The sequence below is a fragment of the Rattus norvegicus genome, chromosome X, assembly GCF_036323735.1.
Source record: "Rattus norvegicus strain BN/NHsdMcwi chromosome X, GRCr8, whole genome shotgun sequence".
Taxonomy (NCBI): Eukaryota; Metazoa; Chordata; class Mammalia; order Rodentia; family Muridae; genus Rattus; species Rattus norvegicus.
In genome coordinates this window covers 121,237,344-121,258,591 of record NC_086039.1, presented here as the reverse complement: position 1 = coordinate 121,258,591, position 21,248 = coordinate 121,237,344, and the positions used below count along the sequence as shown (strand labels likewise).

Sequence of the window (21,248 nt, the reverse complement as noted above, 5' to 3'; positions counted from 1 at the left end):
CATCTTTTATTGAAGGACTGAAGAATTAAAAAGAAGGCACAGAAGCCCTGAAAAGCCGTTTCACAGCACAATAGCCTTTTTGGCTGGGCCTGGTGGCACACACCTGGAATCTCAGCACTCGGAAGGTGGAGACAGGAGACCAAGAGTTCAGAGTCATCCTTGGCTACAAAGCCTGAGGTCAACCTGGGCTAATTGAAACCACACATCAAAAAAGAACTCAAAACAGAAACAAAACAATAAGCTTTTTGTATTTATGTCTAGAACCCACATTTCCTTTTTGATGTTAAAATGTCCACTTGCAAAGTCAGAGAGCCCTCACTTGTCATCCTTCCCTTTGGTCTTTCTGTACACCATCTCGCGAAAGCTGGCCAGAATCTTGTTCTCCCTCTTCCGTCTTTCTTCTTGGTTAAAGGAGGCAAGGGCTCTCTTCTCATCGGCACTGTAGATCTGGTTCTCTTTCCGAAGTCGGACAGCCTCCATTCGGCGATGCCTGGAGACAAATTTTATTTTTTACTTCATTTCATACTAATGATTCTTATAGTATGTTGTCATTAATCCTTTGTTAATATAGAATCTTCTATTTACAAGATGATAATAGACACTGGATATGGGTTGTTAAATGAATGTGTATTTTACCTGTTGATGTTTCCTTTTCCTTTGACTTATTTCCAGTATTCAAATAATAATCTCCAATGTTTTGTCAACATAGGTGATACCATTAATTTCAAACACTAAATACAAATTATTTTTGTTATTTTGAATAAACCAAAATGGGAAACTTATTAAATATTTTAGGTGATTCTTTTAAAACAGGGTTTCATTAAGTAGCTCTGGCTAGCATGAAGTGCTGTATGCAAACCAGGCTGGTTTCGAACTCACACAGATCCATCTGTTCTGCCTCCTGAGCACTGAAATTATTGGCCACCATGCCCAGCCAGTAATAGTGGGTTTTTTGTTTGTTTGTTTGTTTGTTTGTTTGTCTTTGTGGAGTCCAGAGCAGGACAGATGAAAGATTTCTCTTAATTAATCAAGTGGCACATTAAGGTTCAACTTTATTGATACAAAGAGGAGAATCAAGTCTAAACTTATAAGTGAAGAGGCATTCTGTGGATAGTTTAATTTCCTTAGAATCCAGAAGCATCACAAAGAAAACAGAAGGGGAATTCAGTCTAAGAGTTAGATCAGTAAAATACAGAGACAGAGGAAATTAGACTCAGAAGGTCTGCTAGGCAGAGAGCAGTATTAATGACCCCGTTTGTGTATACATACCCAAGCCTACATAATCAGTTCAAGGAACGCATCTCTAAGAAAAACCATGAAAGACTGGGTAAAGAGGAGAGAATCATTTCAGGTTAGCATGGAGGTGTCTAGGGATAACATGGGAGAGCTAAGGAGATGGCAACAGATTTTGGCTATTTGAGTACTGCGGGTTCTCTGTTTATTATAAGGAACAGGAAGCAACACACAGTGATGCTATAACAAGCACTCGCATAAATGCCTCTAGTCCATAGGTACCATAGTGTGGTGCTGCTTGCTCATAATGCATATGAGAGCCTGACTTTCTAAGATAATGTCACATTGATTTTTCAGTGTACTAAAGGATAGACTACCAGAAGTGTTTAAGAGGTCCTGTGGCACCACAGCTTTTCAAGTATTTGGCATTGTCGGAACTTTGAACCTTTTCCCATTAAATGTATGCAAAACAGTATTGCACTCAGGTCTTGACTTCCATTTCCGGTAACAATAAATATCATTTATGTATAGGACATATGTATTCTTTTCATAAATGGCCATGTCATTTCCCCGTATTTTTATAGGTATTTAAATATTCTCTCTACCAATACTTTATCAATTATGTGTATTCCATGAATCTTATACAAACCCAGAGTTTTCACATTTTAATATGTCTTTTGACAGACATAAGTTCTTATGTTTAGCTTAGGTAAACTTTGGGGCAGCACATTTTTTTGTTTTGTTTAGAAAACAATTTTTTTTCTCTGAAAGTACTTAATCTAGTGACACTGCCTTTTATATAAGGTGATTCAGTATTCTACATTCTTTTAAAACATGATGTTTTTGCTATACCATTCTCTGAATACTTGTTTCTGCACAGATCGGACATGCTATCTTTCACATACCAAAATTCCACACATGTACAACTGGCTTTGGGTTCTGCATTTTATCCCACTGAATATTTAGGCTAATCCAAATGCTTCCTAAATCCTGCAAGCTCCTTAAATCTTACATAGGTCTCATCTTATTTTTCTACTGTTTTTCAGAACTAACATGGCTACTCTTGGCCTTTTAGTCTAACAAATACTTTTAGAACCACTTAACTAAGTTTCATAAACTGCCATGATTTTGATTGAAATTTTATTGACTATAAATCTGAGAGAGGGGTTGGGGATTTAGCTCAGTGGTAGAGCGCTTGCTTAGGAAGCGCAAGGCCCTGGGTTCAGTCCCCAGCTCCGAAAAAAAAAATCTGAGAGAACTGACTTCACAATATTGCTATTCTAACTTTGAACATGCTATGTCTCCATTGATAGAGATCTTCTTTAATGTTTATTTCTATTATTACTAGTATTTGTTTTGTTTTGTTTTGTTTTTTTAAAGACAGAGTTTCTCTGGGTAGCCTTGGGTGTCCTGGAACTTACTCTGCCTTCGAACTCAGAGATCCACCTACCTTTGCCTCCTGAGTGCCAGGATTAAAGATATGCACCAATATACCCAGATAAGTTTTTATTTGATTTTTTTTATTTTATGTGTATGTGTGTTTTGCCTGAATGTATTTCTGTACCTCACATATGTGTAGTACCTGAAGAAGCCAGAAGAGGGCTTCAGATTCCCTGGGAATAGAGTTACAGGCATGTGGGTGCTGGGAGTTAAACCTGGGTCCTCTAAAAGAGCAGCCAGTGCTCTAAACCAGTGGGCCGTCACTCCAGTCTCTTAATGTTTCTTCATGGCTTATAGTTTTCCCTGTGGAGGTCTGGGGATTTATAATGTTAGGATTTATTTCCAAATCATTCATATTCTCTGATAAATGTTTAATTGTATTAATATATATTAAAGAAGTGTTATTTTCTGTTTTCTAGTTGCCTGTTGCTGAGATGTAGAAACAACTGGTTTTGTAATGACTCTATGCAATCATTTGTTAAGCTCCTGAAGATCTCAATCACAAAAATGACGACGTTGAACCCTCCTTACTGATCTTTATGTCTCTAGTGATTTGTCCTTGTCATACTGTGTCATCCTCAAAAGTGACGTTAGTTTTAAGACATCGAAGACTCTGGAGATACCTCAGAGGTTCAACATATATTTGTCTCTGGTACCAATTCAAAGCGGTTAACTATTTTAATAGATAGTTTGTAATCTTAAAGAACCCACAATTCATGTGACTTTAGTATTGCTGCCCTTACTCTCCCTGAGAAGTATTTTGTGATTCTTCTACAGTTTTATTTCCTCATGCTGAATCTGACATCTTTCATGATCCTTAACTGATATTCATTCCAGAAATTCTAGGTCTCTGAGAACTGAAAACGAACTCAGAAATCAAGAAAGATTATCTTATGAAATTGTTTTCCTCACTACTGGAATCCTATATGCCCCTATGACAGATGGCTGAACTTAAATTATATTTACCAGGGTAAAAAACTAAAACTGGAAACTATTGATTCATTACATCTGGATATACAGAGTTTGAGGCTTTATATATAATTGAAACTTATCCGGGTATGTTTTTTCTCATGAGACTAGTATTTTGTGTGTGTGTGTGTGTGTGTGTGTGTGTGTGTGTGTGTGTGAGAGAGAGAGAGAGAGAGAGAGAGAGAGAGAGAGAGAGGCACATACTCTATTTTCCACTAGGAAATAGTCAGTGAAAACAGATCACCAAAATATAATTGTAGTAGTAAGAGAGAAGAAAAAGAGCTAATCATAAAAATTGACTCAGTGGTAAGAAAGTACCTGCTGCCGCTCATTACATAACCGGAACATTCGAATGATGCGATCTCTTCACTTGTTAAGCCGATTTCACCTCTTCTCGGGATACGCTTGCCAGCTTTTACATATTCAGCCATAGCTGCACCTTCACCAGGTAACAGGGCGTGGCCATAGCTACAGAGGAATCCAGAATTCAAAAAAGGTTCATCAAACTAGCTCCATAGGAAAATGACAGCACACAATCTTTTCCCTCAAACAGTAGTAAGAATAACAGTGTTGTGCTTTATGTGAATTTCTTAATTTTTACTAGGGGACACTGTACTACAGCCTATATCACTGACCGAGAAATGTATAAATAATTTAGAAGAACAAAAGAACCGATGTTCACAAGTATAAATTCATACTTTATAACAGTGGATTAATTCACCAGGTATAGCTAGCCAGTACTGTTTCTACCCTTGGCTCATTCACTTAAAAAAAAAACCTCAGATAAATAATACATCTCAAAATAACTTGTAACAAACAATAACATCATAAGAATTATCTTTTGGCTTTGATTAAAAGAAACTTTAAGAGCAGTTCGGTGATGTTTTCTTGTATTCCAATTAAGCTTAAAGCTTATACCACAAAAGTAATCTCTATACTTATGAAGTTTACATATTTACTACACTGTAGGTTAAACATAATTAGTATTTTGTATGGGCCGCCAAGAAGGCTCACAGGGTAAAGGCATTTATGTACCGTCAAGTCTGCAGAGCTGAGTGTACTCCTTGGTACCCATATGGGAGAAGGAGATGAACCAACTCCTAAACATTAGCTGTCCTCTGACCTTCATGCCTTCCCCTCGCCCATACAGAAGAAATACACAAACTAATAAACCCTTTAAAAATCACGTTATATAAAGACACAGGAAATGCTGTGAGGACTAAAGATGGCGAGAAATCACAAGGCCTTGCAGAGAAGCATATACTGTTGCTTCTGCAAAGGAGCCTTGAAGGAGAGCTAAAGATCTTCTTTTGATTTTGTAGAAACAGGGTCTCTCATAGCCCAGGTTGCCTTAAGATCACAAAGTAGCCTACAACGATTCCTGAATTCCCTGCCTCCTCCTTCCAAATCCTGGGATCACAGGCATAAGAACCACACTGAGCTAAAGAAAGTGCTTTAGAGAGATGGAGAGATGACTCAGTGGTTAGGAGCACTGACTGCTCTTCCAGAGGTCCTGAGTTCAATTCCCAGCAACCACATGGTGGCTCACAACCATCTGTAATGAGATCTGATGCCCTCTTCTGGTGAGTCTGAAGACAGCTACAGTGTACTTATATATAATAAATAATTTTTTTAAAAAGTGCTTTGGATCTTGCAAATCCACTGCTACTAGCTGAGGGCACAGTTCAGCAGCAGAGTGCTAACCTACACGAGCACACTCAGCAGAAAACAAAACTAATAACCCACAACAAAGAAAACCACAAAACTCCATAACCGTACACCTCTACTCACTTCAAGGGCTTATCATCTTGGGAGGCAAGTGTTTTGGGAGCCTCTGGGCCAATCAGATCTGATGGTTCTTCTGTCTCTGCATGAAATAGATTAAGAAACACATTCACATCTTGACTAATCAGTTAATGTTTCAACTGTTTTGAGTTAGTCAATACAAGAGCCTACTTGATCGATCCTTCCACGGATTCTCTAGAAATTCTTCTTGGGACTCTTTAGAGCTTGAATCACTGGACTCCTTTCTGTTTTTCTTAGACTTCTTTTTCTTGTATTTCTTCCTGCAAGGGTTATAATGTATTACAAATTAAGTATTCTCATGTTAAAAAGCATCCATTCTCATGTTAAAAAGAATTACAGTTGTGAGCTGCCGGGTAGTTGCGGGGGAATTAAACCCAGGTTCTCTGGAAAAATAACCAGTGTTCTCAACCACTGAGCCATCTCTCCAGCCCCAGGTATCCTCAGTTTTCATGGGAATGAAAAGGTTAATAAAATTATCAGAATTCCTAGCTTATTCAAACTTTTTGATTTAATCTTCTCAGTTAACCAAATAGTATTTTGCTATTAACAAGAAATGATTAGGAACTGGAGAGATGGTTCATTGGTTAGGAACACTGACTGCTCTTACAGAGATCCTGAGTTCAATTTCCAGCAACCACATGGTGGCTCACAAACATCTGTATTGAGATCTGATGCCCTCTTCTGGTGTGTCTGAAGTCAGCTACAGTGTACTCAAAAATAAAATACAAATAAATCTTTAAGAAAAAAGAAATGACTAAAGAATCAATGAAATACATTTATTATAGAGAAAGTAAATGGAAATGAATTAGCTTAAAACCTAACTCTCAGGTAGGAGGTGGTAGCTTATACCTGAAATCTCAGCACTTAGGAGCTAGAATTAAGAGTCCAAGCCATCTTATGTTGTCCAGTGAGCTTGAGGCCAGCCTGTGGTATACAAGACTCTATCTCAAAAACAAACATTGTGGCTAGAGAGATGATTCAACAACCATGAGTGCTTGATGCTCTTCCAGAGGACTAGAGTTCATATCCTAGCACCCACATCAAGTAGCTCATACCCACCTCTACATCTACCTCCAGAGGATCTGAGGCCCTCTTTTGGCCTCTCTAGGTACTTGTATGTCCATTGCATATACATAAATGCATACATAGACTTAAATGAAAATAAATCTTTTAAAAATACATAAAGTAACCCCCAATAAAAAACACACACACAGAAAAGAAAAACAACTTTTCACCAACATGAGCCTCAAAAAAAAATGTTCGGTATGATTAAAATATATCAAATATTTAAACAGCAGTATCCAAAGTAAACTACCACTGTTTTGCAATCTCAATGACATAATAAATCTAGACAATGACCAGCAATGTTTATTAATATGACAAAAAGAAACACTAGTTGTCTACTGAAGGTAGTACATAGCACCACCTAGAACATATTCCCGGCCAATATTCCAATTTGAATCTTGCCAACCTTGAGACCCCTCTCTCACCAGGAAATGGAAATGACAGAAAAACATGCTAATTCACTCTTTATACTCATTATAATTTAGGGACTATTTGCATTCTGATTTGAAGAAACTACAGGGAAAAAACTGTAGAGAGCTGATTGCTAAATTCTTATGCACAATCAAAGTCTTTTTTTTTAAACCCAGGCTAGAGAAATGGCTCAGTGGTTAAGAGCACTGACTGCTCTTCCAGAGGTCCTGAGTTCAATTCCCAGCTACCACATGGTGGCTCACAACCATCTGTAATGAGATCTGATGCCTTCTTCTGGTGTGTCTGAAGACAGCTACAGTGTACTTATATACATAAAATAAATAAATAAATCTTTAAAAAAAGAGAAGAAAACCCTTTAGAGGAAGGTACTAAATTGTTGAATTATTTATGGAGACAATGGTAAGTCCAATTAGTTCCAAAATAACAGAGGGTGATAGAAACTACCCCATGAGAGATCACACACACACCCACACACACACACACACACACACACACACACACACACACACACGGTGGACCATTATACTATTTTACATAATCTTTTTTAAAAGAAAAGAAAACTGACCCTCTTCGTTTCTTCTTCTTTTCCTTTTTCTTAGCTTTCTTTGCTCTTCTTTTTGAATCTTCATCTGCAAATTAAAGTACATTATTATTGAAAAGTTCTGAAGTTCAAAATTGCTAAAATTTTTTATTTTAACACAAATATTCTATTCTCAAACATTCATTTTTGTTACAGAGGAACTAATTGATTCTAACATTTGTTGAACCTTCCCATGAATTATACTAGAGGCAGGAGTCAAAGGAATTGAAGTTATGGACTGGTAAGATGGCTCAGCAGATAAAAGTGCTTGAGCTTGAATCCCAGAACGCTCTGATGGAAGAAGAGAGCCGCTTCCTCCAATTCCTATAAGCTGTCTTCTGATCTCTCCACACACGGCCTATTGCATGTATGAGTGCACACACACAAATGCATACAGCAAATAAATGTCAAAAATTAAAGTCACATTAGGTATTAATTCATTCACTGAACTGGCGACATTGGTTAAGTAGGAATATGTCCCATTTTACACAGGTACGTATAGAAATGTTTAGCCAAGAAATGACTTAACCTACTCTGAATAACACAGCAACTCCCCTGACCCCTATATTTTAAGCAATGAGTCAAATAACAAAAGTTAACAATGAGGATGATTAACATTATTCCCTTCATTTTCCTGAAAATTGTTAAAGTTTCATAGTGAGAAAAAACAAAACCAAAAAGAAATGACTGTGGGTGTGTGCGTATGCATGGGGGGCGGGGGCACCGGAAGATAATGTCTTCCAGAATCTCAGTGGAATGAGAGGTGGTATCAAATGAGTGTAATCTGGGCAGACAAAAAAAAAAAGCAGAGGGTGCTCTGTGGATCCAGAGGAGTCTGAAAAGAGGTCAGTAGGTAAGGGTGCTTAATGCTGGGCTTGGGAATGTGAGTTTGATCCCCAGGACACTTATGGTGGAAGGAGAAAAACTTCAACTTCACACAGTTAATCTCTGATTTCCATATACAAGCTGTGGTGTGCACATCCACATACAAACACACGTAGGCACAAAATAAATGAATAAAATGTAACTTAAAATATGACTGGTTTGGGAAGATGACTGAGGAATGGTTGGCAGCGAGGAGGTAACCCTTAAGCTATTTGTTTTTTAACTCAGTTGATTACAAAAGCACACATGTCCACTGCTGCACAGAGTAAGCTGAGGTAGATGGAGAGAATGACTGGCTCTGAAGGCAGAGGGCCTGTGGAACCATGTGATACACACTAACTATTAAAAACCCCAATACACAGCAAATGGATAGAACCTGAGAATATGGTCCTGCGTGAGGGAACCCAGTCCCGAAAGGACATGCATAGTATGCACTCAGTTAAAGTGGGTATTAGGCATGAAATACAGGATGTCCATGCTATACTCCATAGACACAAACACGCTAAACAAGAGGGAAGGCACAAGTGAGTGTGCTTGATTCTCTCTTAGAAGGGGGAATAAAATACTCATCGATGGAGGGAGGGAACTGGGAGGGAAAGAAGATGGGGAAGGGAATGGGGAGGTTCAGGATCTGGTGTGAGGAGACAGGACAGAGGGACAGAGGGCCAGGAGAATGAAATGAAATCTGCAGCCTGTAGGGGAGACTCTCAAGGACAGACCAGAGAGCTGAGATATGGAGGCTCCCAGGAATCAATGGGGGTGACCTGAGCTGTGACTCACTACACTGGGGATATGGAACCTGAAGACACCACCTCCTGTAATCAGGCAGGAACCCCAGTGGAGTGATAAGGACACCAACCCACACATAAAACTTGTATCCCCAAATTTATCCTGTCTACAAGAAATACAGGCACTGGGGATGGAGCAGAGACTGAAGGAATGGTCAGCCATAACAGGCCTAACTTGAGACCCATCCATGGGCAAGCACCAATCCCTGACACTATTAATGATACTCTGTTATGCTTGCTGACAGGAGCACAACTATCCTCTGAGAAGCTCCACCCCAGCAGCTGACTGAAACACATGCAAAAACTCACAGTCAACACTGGAAGGAGACTCTTATGAAAGAGTTGGGAGAAGAATTGAGGCCCCCAAACAGGACAGAAACTCCACAAAAAACCAAAACAGTCAACTAACCTGGACCCCTGGGAGCTCTCAGAGACTGAATCACCAACCAAAGAACTTGCACAGGCTGGACTTAGCTTCCCTGTCGCACATATATAGCAGATGTGCAGCTTGGTCTTCATGTGGGTCCCCAACAGCTAGAATGGAGGCTATCCCAAAAGCTGTTCCCTGTTTGTGGAATCTGTTCCCCAATAGGACTGCATTGTCTTGCCTCAGTGGGAAAGGATTGTGCCTAGCCCTGCAGAGACTTGATATGCCAGGGTTGGGGGATACCCAGGGGTACTTCCAACCTCTCAGAGGAGAAGGGAACGGGAAAGAGAGGGACTATGTGAGGAGGGAACCAGAGGAAGGCAGTAATTGGGATGTAGAGTGAATTAAAAAATTATAAATAAGTAAATAAACTGGAATATAATCAGAAAATTATCATGGCCATGATTATGGTTATAATTCAACAAATGTTTAAAAAGCTGAGGGGCTAGAGAGGTGGTTTAACAGTTCAGAGCACTGGCTGCTCTGTCAGAGGACTTGGGTCTGAGTCCCAGCACCTACATGGTGGCTCACAAGTATCTGTAACATCAGTACAGGATTCTGATCTCCACAAGCATCAGGACTACACACGGTGCACAGGCATGCTTGCAGGCAAACATGCATCCACATAACATGTTTTAACAATTACAATACGGTTAGGGATTTAGCTCAGTGGTAGAGAGCTTGCCTAGCAAGCACAAGGCCCTGGGTTCGGTCCCCAGCTCCCAAAAAATAAACAAACAAACAAACAAACAAATAAATAAAAAGAAGTAACAATTACAATACATTGTAGGATTTGCAGAATGATATGGCTTTCTTACCACTAGAGTCGGTGTCAGACTCTGAGTCACTGTCGCTATCTTCAGAATACTTCTTATGTTTTCTTTTAGATGACTTTTTCTTTCTCTTTTTCTTGGCTCTTTCTTTTGAACGACTAGATTTCCTTTTCTTCTTCTTATCATCTGTTTAAGTACAAAAGGGAAATTAACTTCTAAAGAAGTATTTCTAAAAAAAAAAAAAAAAAGAAGTATTTCTAACTGTCTTACTATATTTGAAATACTGAAAAGGAATAGGTCTTTGGTAGTTTGAGTAAAAGCAAAGTCTAATGTTCAATTATTTATAAACATACTTTTGAAATTTCTGAATTAATAAGTTTCTTTTTTTTAAAGATTTATTTATTATATATAAGTACACTGTAGCTGTCTTCAGACACCAGAAGAGGACATTAGATCTCATTACAGATGGTTGTGAGCCACCATGTGGTTGCTGGGAATTGAACTCAGGACCTCAGGAAGAGCAGTCAGTGCTCTTAACCACTGAGCCATCTCTCCAGCCCAATTAATAAGTTTCTTATTTTAAAAAATTACCTTCCGAACTAGATGCTGAAGTAGTGCTTTTCTTTGGTTCTTCATCCTCTACTGGTGTATGTTCATCAGAGCTAAATGACAGAAAGTGGTTATAAGAAATATGGACCATAGGGGCATTAAAATATGTACTTACAGTTCTCAGTAACAGCACTTATGCCTAGGAACCTTTAAAAATTTTAAAGATTTTTAAAGCATTTAAAAAAATCTTTTTATTATAATTATTATTATTAAAATCTTATATCACCACCACCACCACCATCATCATCATCATCATATTTTATCTTCAGGCATTTTGCTTATACATCTAATTGTGCCCAGTCCCCACAGAGGCCAGAGAAGGCATCAGATCCTCTGAGATTGGCATTAAAGAACAGCCTCAATGTGGGTGCTAGGGTTCAAACCTATGGACCCTGAAGAACAGCCAGTGCTCTTAACAACTGAACTCTCACTCTAGCCCCTAAAGCAAGTATTTTTTGTAAGACTATATTCAACAGTCTACTACCTTCATAAGAATAAAGTAACATATTCAAATAATGCTTTTGAGTTTATACAGTACCATTTAAAAAAGAAATGTGTAATACTTATATTTTCAGAAGAAACTCACAAGGCAAAGTTGAGAAATAGAAAATATAAGATCAAGAAAGGACAAACATGAAGGTTAAAGGAAGAATTCGTGATTTTATTATTATTATTTTTTGGCTTCAGGAATCAAACACAAGCCTCAAAAGTCCTAGGCAATTACTTTATCGCCAAGCTATATCCTAGCTCCCTAATTTTAAGTAGGTGAAGGATATGTGCTAGAACAATTCCCATCTCCCAGAACTACAGAATTTGTAAAATAAATTCTGAAAGCAAGTTTTTTGTTTTGGGGTTTAGAAATATTATTTTTTACATTTCATTTGTTTAGAGCATGTGTGTGTGTGTGTGTGTGTGTGTGTGTGTGTGTGTGTGTGTGTGTATGTGTGTGTGTCTGGAGGTCAGAGAATAAATTTCAGGATATAAGACTCTCCTTTCACCCCATGTGGGTCCCCCCATAGATCAAACTGAAGTTAACTTGTCAGAGTTGGCAGCAAGCACCTGTATCTGCTGAAGCATCTCACTGGCCTGGATAGTTTTCTTTTGAGACAGGGACTCAAGCCTATCATGGGGTTGAACTCTCTATGTAGCAATGACCTTTCAGTTTTGACTCTACCTCTTCAATCCTGGGATTATAAATCATGCACTATCGTGCCTGGTTTATTGAGTGCTAGAGATCAAACCCAGAGTCTTATACATTCTAGATAAGCACTTTACCAGCTCTTATCTGAGTGTGCCCTGCACTTGCATAAAACCTAAGTTTGATTCCTGGCACCCATGTTGGGTGACCGCTCACAATCACCTATAATTCTAGCAGCTCCAAGTAAATCTGATGTCCATGGCCTCTGGGGTCACCAGCACCTAGATGCACATACTCCTGGAAACCCACATAATACACATAACTAAAATAATAAAAATTGCCAGATATGATGTATGCCTTTATATCCCAGCACTTAGGAGGCAGATGAAGAGGTCTTTGTGAATTTAAGTCCAGCCTCATCTTCACAGTGAGCTTCAAGCCAGCCAGGGCCACATAGTAAGACCCTGTCAAAATAGTAAATAGATATTTAAAAAAACATTCTTCGGGCCAGCCTTTAAGAAATTCAAATGCTTTGGGGGTACTAAAGGAGTGTTCTCATATTGCGTCATCTTTTACTTTAAAGTTTTGAAGATCACACATGGAATAACTTAAGTATTATCTACAAAACTATTTTTAGGGTTTAACTCTCATCTGATGTATTAAAGCATCTATAAGAAAAAGTTTCAGATAATATTGCTTAATTGCTCTGACACAAATTATAAGTTTCTTGTAAGGACCACATCTTCAAAGCGGAAGAGTGGAGCTGGGCATGGTAACACATGCCTTTAACCCCCATAGGCAGACCTCTGAATTTGAGGACAGCCTGCAGGCAGCCAAGGCCACACAGAGAAACATTCTCTCTTGAGGTGGGGTGGGGGTGGGGCAGGAAACAGGAAGAACAAACTTCTGAGCAGCAGCAAAGAGAAAATAAATATGGGGTCCAGCAAGTTAAACATGCTTGCTGTGAAGCCGGATGACCTGAGTTTGATCTTTTGGAGCCATACTGTGAAGGGAGAGGGCAACTGCGACCTGTGTGCTATGATATACACATATCCCCTCCCTAAAAAATATTGAAAACAATAGAAAAGTAAATAAATATGGAATAGAAAAAATGGGCACAGCCTTCAGAGCATTAGATGCAGGAGCTTTTTTTGGTAGAGCAGACTGGGATTACAGGTGAGCATACTGGCAGTATATTAGATCCTGATATATTAATTTTAAAACTCTTGGTGACCTTAATGAAATTATAAGATGGATATAAACAAATGGGATGAAGAGGTGGCTCCGTGATTAAGCACATCGGCTGCTCTTGCAGAGAACCCAGGTTCAGTTCCTAGCTCACAACCTTCTGTAAGTCCAGGTTCAAGGGCTCTGATGCTCTCTTCTGACCTCTGTAGGCCCAGGGCTGCATGCAGTACACTTATATGCAATGTAGGCAAAACACTTAAAAAATAATATAATTCTTGGGGCTGGGGATTTAGCTCAGTGGTAGAGCGCTTACCTAGGAAGCGCAAGGCCCTGGGTTCGGTCCCCAGCTCCGAAAAAAAAAAAATTCTTTTCCAAAAACTATACATATAGGCAAGAAGTTTCTAAATAGGATGCCAGTTATTCACTAACTAAACCCCAGATCAATGAATGGGAGCCTGTACAGCAAAGAAAAACAGCTGAATGAAGAGACAGCTTATAGAATGGGAGGAAAATCTTGCTACCTATTACATCTTACAGAGACGGATAGCAAGAATGTACATGGAACACAGAAACTAAACAAGAAATCAACACAATTAGTGAATGAGCTAAAGAAATGAACAGACAGTTCTCTAAATGGCCAATAAACACAAAAAGAATGTTCAACCTCACAGTCCATCAGGGAAGTGCAAATGAAAACTACACCCAGTCCATCTTACCTCACAGTCAGAATGAGTCATTAAGAAAGCAACCAAGAGCAAATGCTGTTGAGAATGTAGAGAACAGGGGCCCTTATATACTCAGTGGGAAGGTATCCAGCTTCTGGGCCAATCAGTATGAATCAAAAGACAAACAAAAAAAGATCTTCACAGAATGTAGCTATAGCAGTCCTGGGTGTTTGCCTGAAGGACTGGAAGTCACCACATCACAGAGGCACTCACACAGCAGTGTAACTGCAGCACGATCCACAGTGGCTCAGTTACCCAATCAAATTAGCTATCTAACAACAGAGAGACAGATTTAAAGGTGTAGTAAGTGCACACAGTGAGAACATCATTTCCAGGCAAAAGAAGAACAGAGCTGCATCGCATAGAGGAAAAGAAAGGCTACAGGAAAGAATCATATTGAGCAACTCAGAGAAGGCTCAGAAATACAAATTTCATGTTTTATCCCATTTGTAGTACCCAGATTGCATACAGTCACATACAGTCACGTATGTGTATATAAAATGAAAAAAAGAAACTGTTTTGGGGAATAAAAGGAACACATGGGTGGGGATTATGGGCAGTGAACAATGTTATGTCTGTGTGAACTTCTTTTTAGTTTAGGGGCCAGGGAGGTAACTCAGTTGATCAAACCTTTGTCACATAAGCAGGAAGACCTGAGTTCAGATCCTTAGCACCCAACATGGTGGACATGGTGGCATTCACCTGCAATCCAGCACTGGGGAGGCAGACACAGGGCCTCTAGGTCAACCAATCCATGTCATCAGATCAGTACCAGGTTCATTAAGAAACTCTGTCTCAAAAAACTAAGGTGCTGGACTGTCAAGATGCCTTAGCAGGTAGGGGCACTTGATGGCAAGCCTAACCACTTGAATTCCATTTCCTCGAACCCACACAGTGGAAGAAGAGAACTGACCTCCTGCAAGGTGTCCTCTGACCTTCACATGTGGCACTCAATCTCATGCACGTGCACAAGCATGCACGTGTACAGACACACACAGAATAAATAAATATAAATTAAATAAACTATAAATAAATGTAAACCAAAAGGTAAGGTAGAGATCACAGGAGATGTGACTTCAAGTTCTGAGCCCACACACTCACATTCACTCATATGCACTCTTGTTTTCAGACTTTTGAGGATCTGCTTTTCCTATCAGACCAGCTACTCCCACCCCCAGGAGCGCCTTCTTTCTTAGGGAAATGCGTCTATTTGTATCACTTTAAAAATTAAAACTCTTTGTTATGCTAACACCTAGTAGTTTGATAATTGGTTAGGTGAAAAAAATAACAAAAATAATAAATATATTATTTTTAATAATGAATCTTTTGAGTAGGAAACTGGTGCTTTGTGAGTTATTTAAAGACCCAATTAAGCCGGGCATGGTGGTCTGTGCCAGTAATTCCAGCATTCAAGGAGTGAAGGCTGGAGGATTGCTCTGAGTTTGAGTCCTGCCTTGGCTCTTACAGAGAGTTCCAGATAGCCTGGATTACAGAATGAGACCGTATCTCAAAAACAAAACAAAACAAAACAACCTCCACACATACACATGATGAATATGCTAAAATCTACTAACAATATCTGTAATCATTATCCATGTTCCATGTTTTTTTAATATAAGGGGTAAAATAGCACAAATCATAAGAAAGCAAAAAAAAATCTTATAGGTACTTAAAGCTCTTCACTTAAAAATTTTGACAGTACAGCTGACCTACAGCTCAGTAGGTAAAGGCTCTTGCTGCTAAGGCTGATGACCTTAGCAATCCCTGGGACCCACATGGTGGAAGGAGAGAGCAGACTCCTGCAAGTTGTCCTCTGCCCTCCACCTGTGCACATCCACACATGTACAAACAAATAAAACGGAAGAAAATATAATTAGAAATTATTTGACTGCAGACCAGGATTTAAACAAATGCTATTAACATTTTAAAATGGTTATTTTTTTTTAAACACACTTACTCTGGTTCAGGATTCTTTGGGGAAAGTCCCCAAACTTCAGGAGCTCCCAATTCTCCAATCCTCTCTCTTTCACTTAATCTCCTAAAAGAGATAAATAGTTAAATTATAACTCAATGGATGGACTGTTTCCTAAATGCATAATAATAAACTCAACAGAAGCCAAGTCTTCTAGTATTATTTTACTCATACATCTTTTGAGAAAGGATCTTACCACATTGCCTAGGCTGGCTTTGAACTCCTGGAGCCACAGGAACACCTGGATTTATTTAAATGTCTAAAAGTTAATACAAACTTGCTTTAAACCAGGTGGTGGTGATGCATGCCTTTAATCCCAGCATTTGGGAGGCAGAAACAGAGGCAGGCAGATCTCTGTGAGTTTGAGGCCAGCCTGATCTACAAAAGTTCCAGGACAGCCAGGGTATACTATCTGAGGGCAGGAGAGTAGGGGAGAGACTTAACTTAACTAAACTCATTAGGTGGGTTTGATGTTCTGAGAGTATTAGCAACAGATACCAACTTAAAGTGCCTCAGAAACTGGGTAAGACTGTCAAGGTTGTCCCTTTGCTGAATGTGTGGCACAGATTCTAAATGTCCCCATTTCGCTGTAAAGTTTGACAGAAAGTTTCAAATTTAAAAATAAATTCATTTGTTTATGTATAAAGATAAGGAAATCTTGATTTGAACTTTCAGTTTTTAGGAACTGAGGAATTAGTGAAGAAGATAAAGATGAAAGGAAAATACAGGGGATTCTGGAAAGGAAGCAAAATCTTACTTGACAAAAACTGTCTTCACACTATATGAGGTTTATTACCAGTTTTCCTTTTAGGTCCTTTTGGAGGAGTACATTCTCTACTCTTGGGGGGTAAGGAGTACTTTTTCATTTTATATACTCCAACTCATAAACTTAAAATACAAACTATGGGCTGGAAAGATGGCCCAGGGGTCCTCAGCTTTTGCAGAGGACTGGAATTTGGTTCCTAACATCCAAGTTGGTTAGCTCTCTCTCTCTTTTTTTTTTTCCTTTTCTTTTTTTCGGAGTTGGGGACCGAACCCAGGGCCTTGCGCTTGCTAGGCAAGCGCTCTACCACTGAGCTAAATCCCCAACCCCAATTGGTTAGCTCTCAGCTGCCTATAATTCCAGGTCCAGGAGATGTGATCCTTCTGGCCTCCCAAGGCATCTATACTGACATATCCATATCCATACACAGACACACATACATACATATAATTAAAAATAATAATAAAAATGATACTGAATGCCATGGTGGATGCCTTTAGTCCTAGTACTTGGCAGGCAAAGGCAGGCAGATACCTTTGTGTTTGAAGCCAGCTTTATCAACCTAATGAGTTCCAGTACAGCCAAAGCTATAGTGACCTTGTCTCAACTCCCTTGACCCAAAAAATACATAAAATAATTCTTTGAAGAAAAAAATAAGCCTGAATTCCTTAAAGTTTGGCAGCTTGTGACTCACATTTAAAAATCACTACAAAAGATAAAATTGGCTTTTCTTTTCTTTTGTTTTAACATCTTTGATCATGAGAAAAGGCATTGATAACTATATAGAGAGAGACTTGGGAGAATTTTGTATTTTGCCAATCAGACAATTTAGAGATGGGATGAAACTGTTCGTAACTGCTGGGGAAGAATGGCTGCCCAGCCATAACAAACACAGAAGTCTCATGTCTGTTGCTCCTATAATATGTTACAATTTCTTATTTTAAAATACAAGGTATAAAGCCTACTGCTGTGTCTAAGACAATGTTTAACAGGCACAATGAACTTCATATCATCCAAAAGTACGAATGCAAATTTAATCCAATCATTTAACATTTCAGTAAACCCCTTACACCTCTCAGACTGGATCTTCTCATGGAGCAGGGTCTAGCTAGCCTTCAGCTCCTGGTGGTTCTGACCCTCTCTTCGGTGTTGGGATTACAGACATGATCCTGGTTCAGCATTTGCTTTTCGACTGACATACTCCATGGGTACCATACCATAGGTCTCTAAGAATTCAGGACTGTTTGTTTGTTTCCACGCACTTACGGACATTATTACACCTTAAAAGCCTTGTTACAAATTTCCCTCTCCCCAACCCGAGTTGCTGCTCCAACTCAGGGACTCAGGTCTACTAGGCACACTCTTCCCCCTGAGTTACAGCTCCACTTCTACGGAATTTTAATGATGAAGAAGTGAAGCTCAGAAAGGTCTAACTCCTCCAAGACTACCCTGCTTCCTGGCAAACGAAGCCTTCACACTCTGACAGTGTGATTCTGAAACTTGCCCCCTTTGTTGTTATACTTTATTGCTTCCCTGATGGGAAAAAACATAAAAACATCTCTGAACTGTTGGAAAGTTTTGTTCTTCAATGCCTGCAATACTTGAAATTTTAGTATTTTTAAACACATGGTATGGGGACTAGTTCAGTGCCTAAGACATAATTTTTTAACAAACATAATAAACGTCATATATATTAGATACTATGACTAATGCAGCAATATAAGCCTCTCAGGGTATCACTCTGCCTCAGGCCTACCTTTAATTTATTCTGTAGTATGGACTGGCCTCAAATTAATTATGACAATCCTGCATCGGCTTTAGTGAGCCATCATGCCCAGCGTTTGAATTTAAATATTTCTTGAGACTCGGTCTCATGTAGACCAAGGTGGCCTTAAATTTGTTACATCAATGAGAATGACACTGTTCTGACTTCCCTCAAGAGACTCATAGCTGTTGCCACTAAAGGTCTGTGTCTTTTTAAACTAAGAACTCCCATTAGAGGAGATCCAATCTCTTTCCCACATCGGTTTTCATGGTCAACACGGCTGAGACTTACAAGACTTTTCCCAACATAGCCTCATCTAATTATCCCTTTTCCTCAGAGCCAATACATACACTTAATTACAATACTTCCCAATTCCCTGCAAAACTTTTCCACTGAAATATCCTCTTATCTCAAATTTTTTCTGATTCTTCATGCAACAAGAAACAGCTGCATGCCTACCAAAAGGCAGGTACTACTAATTCTCTGATCAATAAAATCACAGACCTCTATTACAGTTTAGTGAGGAATAAAGACAGGTGTACGGATAATGGCACAATCAAGAAATACAATAGCGCCGAGCTTCTTTGTGATACCAGCCAGCAAGCCAAGAGGGGGAAATAGGTAGTGGGAAACCAGATCCCTTTATGAAGAAGTCTAAGGATGAATGAAAATGTAAGTTAGGAAGGATAAATAAAAATGTCATGGGGTGGATTGAAAAAGAGATGAAAAAGGTGCTAGGCGGGCGAGAAGCGGAAAAACAAAACAAAACAGAAACAATGAACGACAAGCTGGAGTCAAAGGCAGGCGGAATCGTCCAAGAGAGGGTGCGGCGATCTCACTCACTTCTGCCGCAGACTCTCCTCCCTTTCCTTGTCCAGCAGGCTAGGCCATGGCTTGTCACCCCCGTAGGGACGCGAGTAGCCGCCATAATAGGCGGACGAGGATGAAGACGCGAACGGGGCACTCCGCTGTGCAGAAGGCCGTTCTCGAGAACGCGATCGAGAGCGGGAGCGATAAGATTGGTTTCGAGAGCTTTGGCTGAAGCCACTCAGCGAATGGCTGAGGCCATTCCGGTCACCGAACCGAGAACAAGAGCGCGAGCGAGACCGGCGACATCGCGGGGAGCGGGAAGATTTGATGGATTTGGGGCTCCTCGACGAACTGCGACGCTTTCCCCCGGAGGCCTCCCGTACAGGGCTACGCGAGCCCGACACAGGAGCCATGGTGGTGTGAGCTGAACCGGCTAAGGGGCGGGACAAGGAGGCGCTCTCCTTGTCCCCTAAAGGTTCTCGGATACCTAGGGTCTTAGAGCTTGCAGCGACCGAACTAGAAAAAACGCAAGCAAACAAACAAACAAACAAAAAAACCAACTTGGAAACAGTTCCGGGTACAGCAGTAAATCCCTTCCCCTGGACTCGGAGTCCTTGCAGCCAACAGGAAGGGATGTGTGTATCTCCATATAGAAGCCGGCCGGGAAACTGGGGACACGCTCTCATCCAGTTCCTAGTGAGGTTTCTGAAATCTAAACTGCACCAGATACCTAAAAGAACATTATGATGAATGCAACACGTAGTTCATTGAGTAGCCATATAAGCAACACCGCCAATTTTCCCCGTATTTCGTGTGGGACTATATTTGCCTGTATGGTGTGCGCGTATGAATCTGTGTGTGTATTATAACTCCCACCCCCACTTTTTTTTAAATCCTAAGCAAACAAAAGAGGGTTTATCACGATTAGGGTTAAACTTTAATCTAAGATCATTGTTGTCCAGTTCACTTAGAAGGCATACATTCTTATAACTTCAGTGTGTTTTACTCCGATTAGTTTAGCGACCCAGAGAAAATCTTAATACTTAGTTTCCAGCCACCCACAAATGTCCCACAAAACAAAGTTATCAAGCCCCTTAAACTAGTCCATCATACACTAGCCCAGCAAAATATAAGGTAGACGATTCATAGTTGTATGTATCAAGTATTATTTTTAGGTGAAAGCATTCAAATATTAATTTTGGTTTTTAGTTTTTTTCTGAAATTGAAATACAATTATGTCATTTCCCTTTCCCTTTTCTACCTCCAACCGTTCACATGGGCCTCTTCTTGCTCTTTTAAATTCATTGCCTCTTTTTCTTTAGTTGTTGTTACATGTATCTGTAACTATAGCTGTTGTAAAGTTTTCACCAGAGAAGACTGCTTGGACATGGGTTTCAGCCAGTAGAAAGTCTTCATTAGCTGGCCAGCAACTACCCTGGGTGTTTGTGGTCCCAGCTTGGCCCCAGCCTTTCTCAGGATGAACTTTTCAGCACAGAAACACACACAAACACATGTCCTGGGTTGATATACTTCAATGAACAAGAACAGTTAGCCAAAAGTGAAACTGCAGAAGTCAAAGGCAAGATTAGTAGCACCTTTAGAGACTTTCCCAGAACTATAAATGGATTATGTCTTTGGTTTTGACAGGTGATACTATCTACATAGTGAGTTTTATAGCCCAAATGATGCTTCCATTATGGAGTCAGTTGTGCTAAGGTCTGGGAACCTACTAAGGTCTGGAGCATTGTTACAATAACCTGCTTGCTCTCTCTCTCTCTCTCTCTCTCTCTCTCTCTCTCTCTGTGTGTGTGTGTATGTATGTATATATGTATGTGTATATCTCCAACTTGGAAACAGTTCCAGGTACAGCAGTAAATCCA

At 39.7% G+C, this 21,248-nt stretch overlaps 1 protein-coding gene across 1 annotated transcript; it reads right to left on the bottom strand.

Annotated features, from left to right (window-relative positions):
• Nucleotides 1–231: 231 nt before the first annotated feature.
• Nucleotides 232–19,878, bottom strand: Nkap (NFKB activating protein). Its single transcript, NM_001024872.1, has 9 exons — nucleotides 19,402–19,878; nucleotides 16,016–16,096; nucleotides 10,990–11,060; nucleotides 10,444–10,584; nucleotides 7,511–7,574; nucleotides 5,599–5,708; nucleotides 5,434–5,509; nucleotides 3,961–4,110; nucleotides 232–490 (listed from the first exon to the last, which is right to left on the bottom strand). The coding sequence occupies exons 1-9, from the start codon at nucleotides 19,779–19,781 to the stop codon at nucleotides 316–318; spliced, it is 1,248 nt and encodes a 415-aa protein (NP_001020043.1). The 5' UTR covers nucleotides 19,782–19,878; the 3' UTR covers nucleotides 232–315.
• Between the last annotated feature and the right edge of the window lie 1,370 nt (nucleotides 19,879–21,248).

Excerpts from the sequence above, each read along its gene's own strand:
- Nkap (NM_001024872.1), bottom strand. The coding sequence starts at position 19,781 with ATGGCTCCTGTGTCGGGCTCGCGTAGCCCTGTACGGGAGGCCTCCGGG. Across the intron at positions 16,097-19,401 it reads GAGGAGAGTCTGCGGCAGAA|GAGATTAAGTGAAAGAGAGA; the intron begins GTGAGTGAGATC and ends TATCTCTTTTAG. Across the intron at positions 491-3,960 it reads TATGTAATGAGCGGCAGCAG|GCATCGCCGAATGGAGGCTG; the intron begins GTACTTTCTTAC and ends ATTTGTCTCCAG.